The 5,026-nt window shown below is 49.9% G+C and overlaps 2 protein-coding genes across 2 annotated transcripts; one reads left to right on the top strand and one right to left on the bottom strand.

Moving 5' to 3' along the window:
• Positions 1-514: 514 nt before the first annotated feature.
• Positions 515-2,466, top strand: LOC124673433. Its single transcript, XM_047209513.1, has 3 exons — positions 515-880; positions 1,135-1,421; positions 2,270-2,466. The coding sequence occupies exons 1-3, from the start codon at positions 515-517 to the stop codon at positions 2,277-2,279; spliced, it is 663 nt and encodes a 220-aa protein (XP_047065469.1). The 3' UTR covers positions 2,280-2,466.
• Positions 2,467-2,716: 250 nt separating this feature from the next.
• LOC124669958 (probable amidase At4g34880) lies at positions 2,717-4,639 on the bottom strand. The gene is made up of 5 exons (XM_047206490.1): positions 4,127-4,639; positions 3,838-4,052; positions 3,522-3,758; positions 3,222-3,423; positions 2,717-3,073 (listed from the first exon to the last, which is right to left on the bottom strand). The coding sequence occupies exons 1-5, from the start codon at positions 4,637-4,639 to the stop codon at positions 2,717-2,719; spliced, it is 1,524 nt and encodes a 507-aa protein (XP_047062446.1).
• Positions 4,640-5,026: the final 387 nt, after the last annotated feature.

Genomic DNA, 5,026 nt, shown 5'->3' on the forward strand with positions numbered 1-5,026 from the left:
AAGACCCTCTCCCATGCGTACGGCGCAGCGCTCCCCTCCCTCCATCTTCCCAACTGGCGGCACCTCGCCCCTGCCTCGTGCTGGTAGTGGCTGTCCCCGCTAGCAAGGTCGGAGAGCGGCATCACCCGCTAGCAGCGACGGGTGGCCGGCGGAACCCGTGGTGCTCAGCCATGGACCTTTTTTTCTTCTTTTCATTTAGATCCTTATTTGTTTCTTAAACTTTGCACTTTACCCCTTTTCTTTTTATTAGATAACAGTCCCTGCAGATGGTGGGGGCTGACAGACGGGGTCCAACTCAGTGCCACATCAGCAAATACGCAGGTGTACAGGCTCCAGTGACCTCCAATAAACCACGGAGCGTATTCGGTGACCGTAATTTAGGTATTCCATTGTACAGTGACTGTAGTGAATAAGGGAGTCAAGTTCATGACCTCTCATATATTTTACTCTCTATTTTAATGAAATACATTAGTGTTTCTCTAAAAAAAAAGAGTAGGTAGGGTTTCCCGTCCTGATGGCCGTCGCCGACGCGCTGATGCCCCCGCCGCCGCTCCCGGCCCCGCTCCTGTCGAGGATCGTTCTCGCCCCAGCGCTGGATCTCGCGCGCGCCGCGGCCGATGCGCGGCCCTACCTGTGCTCCGCGATTGCGTTGCTTCTCTCCGCTGGTTCAGCCGCCGCGGTCGTGGCACGCCGCGTCTGGGGCGAGGGCTCCGCCCCCTTCGTGTTTCTCGAAGCGCTCACAAGCGCGGCTCTGAAGGCCTGCCTCTGCATGATCTGTCTCTTCTGCGCTCATATAGGCTTGCTGCTGTGCGGACACATCCTGCTCTTCCTGGCCGACATTGCCTGTGATTTCATTGATTTGGTTCTTGACTTCAGGAAGGTACGATCGAAATAACTCCCTGTGATCTTTACAGAAGTAGATATGCTAGTGCTGAGCTCTACTAGACTACTATTGCATAGTTAAATTTTACATGTGCATCCTTCGTTTCCAGACATAGCTCAAGTTGTTCTGGCGAGTAGTGTAGTGTTCCATGTCAATTCATCGGCTCATCTGCATATATGACTGCGTCATTCTATTTTCGAACTATTCTCATGTTCATGCCCATCGGTCTCTCCTTGTGCTGTGCTCCTCAGAGTGCCCTTTGGAAAATACTTCGGGAGACCATCCAGGAGTTAAATATATCCTCCCGCACCGCGGCTCTTGGAGGGGCCTGCTTGCTGCTATTTGTCACTGGTTGTCTGGTAGCATCGATGTCGCCACCTGTGGAGGGATCCACATCGCAGGGAGAAAAGATTGGTTCCATGATCATCGATGTGGGGTTATTTGGCTTCCACGCGATATTTTGCATTGTCATCATTTCAGATTTTGGACCTAGCGCCCGGAGGAAGAACCAGTCGGATAGGCGTCGCAGATTGTTGAGGTATATCAGTATATACTATTAGCTCCCCTTCCCATGTGCCTGTCAGCAATATGTTTTTTTTCAGTTAATGTGTTTACTCTTTACTGTGAGTACATTAGCGTACCAATAACATGAAAGTAGTCCTTGGGGTGTTGTTAGTTTGCCGACTGAAGTTGATAGTACGTGCCGACATGGGAAGGGGAACTAATAGTCCTAGCGGTATTTGTTAACATGGAGTATACTGTTATATGCTAAACCAGTGACGATTTTTCTATTTCCTGTCCTTTCATGGCAAACATTGGGATTAACATTGATCATTAATTGTGTGGCTATCTCCCAATGGACGCATGTTCTACCGCATGCCTTTATTTTAGTGAGATGATAAACATCATGCACTTATATGAGATAAACTAATACAGTATTAATTTTGTAAATTCCATTGTCCCTTGTCATCGTTGTATCTGTGCAACTTGTGAGATGTACAGAACATGTTTGCCGCATACCAACTGTTGTAATCAACCTCTTTTAAAAAGTAAAATTCTGTTGGTTAAGAATTTCAACATTTAAACCAGTGAAAGTTTTCAAGTTCTTGCAATGGCCTAGTTTACCTTTTCAACTCTTGCAGTTCTGCCCTGTTGTATTAGTTGCTTTCATCATAATGTACTAAAAATAAGTGGACTTTTTGAAAGGAAGGAAAACGTGAATTCTATAATTCCTCACAAGATGCAAGTTACTTCCATTGCTTGAAAACGAACATCACAGACAGTAGCTCCACAGTACTTGAGACAATAGCATTGGATGGTAATGTTGACACGACAATATTCCTTTATGTGGTAACCTGATCAAAGTTTGGGTTGGGTTATTTGCAGACAAAGCTAAGAAGACATGGAGCAACTACAGTGCCAATTTTTCTGATGGTTGTGAGTCATCCCAACTGAAACAAGTTTTCAGAGGATAGAGGAAGTTTAAGCAGAATTGCTTCTTTTACTATTGGTAGAGACTAATCGTCAATAGCAATGTAAGCCTTTATGGGCGTGCATCTTTCTGCTTTACTAGTAGATCCTAATCGTCCATAGGTATCAAGTTTGTTTAGTCGTTATGGGTCTGGCGACGATATTCTGTACTCATCTACGTTACTATTTCACGAGTTTACACTATGGTGTATTGGTGTATATATATGATGGTGGAATTCATGCTCTGTTCAACCGTAATTACTGGCCCAAGAAGTAGCGCTTTCATGGGTAGCAGGGCGTTCACTACTCTGAAGAAAGTAGTGACGTTTAACTATCTCGGTCTTTGATGACTGTGCCTTCTAGCTAGGGCTTGAACATCGGTGGCCTTCTCACGTTGGTAGCTTGCTCGAAGGCGTAAGCAATCTCGATGAGCCTGGGTTCGTACCCCTGCAGCCCGCTGAAGCATATGCCGAATGGGACTCCCTGCTCGCCATACCCCGCGGGCACAACGATGCCGGGGTGGCCGCCAATGGCGCGAAGGCTGGAGGCGCTGCTGTTGGGCGTCACGATCGCGTCCAGCTGCTGCTCCTTCATCAGCCTCTCAAGCCCATTAGCGGACAGCTCCTCCAGCCGTCGAATCGCAGCTCTCTCCACAGATCCAATGCCATGTGTGTTTTCCGCTGCGATAAGATTGCGCTGTCCGAAATCTTTCAGCCTCTCCTGCCGCAACATGTTGAGAAGTTTAAACGAAATTTGAAGAGTGCAAGTAGAGAATAAATAGTACAGTATACCGATTTTGTAATGTTTGAACCTACATTTCGAAGTGAAGAGATGAAAAGGTTGGATTCAGTTGCGTTTGTAAACTTACCTGGACAGGATTTGCATTGTTGAAAGCTATGACGTCTGCAAGCGAGCGGACCGGGGAGTACCTCAGATCTGCCAGGTACGCGTTCAGACTCAGCTTGAACTCTGCCCGCACTGCCATGAACTCGTTGGAAGCAATATCAACCGCCAGAGCGGTCAAATTGGCTGCCACGTCAAGGTTCTCGATCACCACGGCCCCGTGATTCCTTTGACAAAATTCAGGAATCAGTTGTTCACGGAATGTACTATATAGTAGTACGTATATAATTTGAAGCCAGTGAAATAATTTCGACTTGTCGATCACCTCATTGTGTCGAGGTGCTGCTGGTACACCCTCAGTTCCGCCTCCCCGTATCCTTGGAAGAAGCCATTGGGGACGCCGATTCTCTTACCTCTCAGCCCATCTTGCTTCAAGAACTGCACGTACCCTCCAGCCGGGATGTACTTGGATGCTGCTCCGGTGGCTGCGGCATCGAACGCGTCGTAGCCGACAATGGTGTCAAGCACCTGCACCGCGTCCGACACCGTCCGACACATCGGTCTGCATTTCATGGTCGATGGTTGGATCAGAGCATCCGCCCATATTTGAACATTTCCAAAGAAAGAGTAAGAAGAGTTACCCGACGGTGTCCTGCCTAGGGGTGATGGGAATGACCCCGGACCGGCTGGTGAGCCCGACAGTAGGCTTGATCCCGACAATGGAGTTCCACGATGACGGGCAGAGTATGGAGCCGTCGGTCTCCGTGCCCAGCGTCACCGCCGCCATGTTTGCCGCCGCCGCGACGCCCGGCCCGGCGCTTGACCCGCATGGGGTGGACGACAGAACGTACGGGTTCTGCACAATTATCTTAAGCTCACCAACTTCTTAAATTTCATTTGGAAGGAAGTACCAATCTGATTACCACTTACCAGCGACTGGCCGCCGCGGGCGCTCCACCCGGAGTCGACGGTGCGGAAGTTGGACCACTCGGAGGGGTTGGCCTTGCCGAGCACCACGGCGCCGGCCTGCCGGAGCCGGACCACCACGCCGGCGTCCCGCTTGACAACGGAGCCGAGGAGAGCCAAGGAGCCGGCCGTCGTGTTCAGCGCGTCGAGGGTCGCGATGTTGTCCTTGAGAAGCACGGGGATGCCATGCAGCCCACCGGTCAGCTGGCCGCCGGAGGACGCGCGCTGAGCATCGGCGCGCGCCGCCTGACGGAGCGCGTCCGGGTTGACCTCGATAACGGCGCGAAGTAGCGGGTTGAGGCGGCTGATCTGGTCCAGGTAGAACTGGACGAGCGCCGTCGAGGTGAGGCTGCCGTTACTGAAGCCGAGGTGGATGGCCTCCACGGTGGCCTCGTGGAACTCGAAGCCGTGTGATGCGCCATTTGCTGCGACCAGGGCCAAGACGGCCGCAAGAGCTTGGAGCTGCAGCCAAGCCATGCTAGCTTAACTGAATGGTTTATGTGCAACCCAATGGGTTTGATGGCTTGGCTTGGCTTGTCTCCTGTCTAGTGTTTCTTGCTTCGTGTGACCAGTTTCATATCTGGCACCTGTGTTTGAGTATTTTTGAGCTGCTACTCCCGCTGATTCATCCAGAGAAATTGTTGAGGTTTTAGTTTAAATTAAACTACTCCATTGCTATCTACAGAATATGTTACACGAGGGGGCAATTTGTGCTAGGAAACTAGGGAGTGAAAGTCCCTTTCTTTGACATTTTCTTTTGAAATTTTCCTAGACATCTAATAAATTCTTTACCCAAGGCATTGACAAGCTGCACTACACAACAAGTTGTGGGGTGGGTGAACCATTAACAAGTCAAAGCGTCAT

This window comes from Lolium rigidum, chromosome 7 (genome assembly GCF_022539505.1).
Source record: "Lolium rigidum isolate FL_2022 chromosome 7, APGP_CSIRO_Lrig_0.1, whole genome shotgun sequence".
NCBI lineage: Eukaryota > Viridiplantae > Streptophyta > Magnoliopsida > Poales > Poaceae > Lolium > Lolium rigidum.

Excerpts from the sequence above, each read along its gene's own strand:
- LOC124673433 (XM_047209513.1), top strand. The coding sequence starts at position 515 with ATGGCCGTCGCCGACGCGCTGATGCCCCCGCCGCCGCTCCCGGCCCCG. Across the intron at positions 881-1,134 it reads TGGTTCTTGACTTCAGGAAG|AGTGCCCTTTGGAAAATACT; the intron begins GTACGATCGAAA and ends TGTGCTCCTCAG.
- LOC124669958 (XM_047206490.1), bottom strand. The coding sequence starts at position 4,639 with ATGGCTTGGCTGCAGCTCCAAGCTCTTGCGGCCGTCTTGGCCCTGGTC. Across the intron at positions 3,759-3,837 it reads CCTAGGCAGGACACCGTCGG|ACCGATGTGTCGGACGGTGT; the intron begins GTAACTCTTCTT and ends CATGAAATGCAG. Across the intron at positions 3,424-3,521 it reads CAGCACCTCGACACAATGAG|GAATCACGGGGCCGTGGTGA; the intron begins GTGATCGACAAG and ends ATTTTGTCAAAG.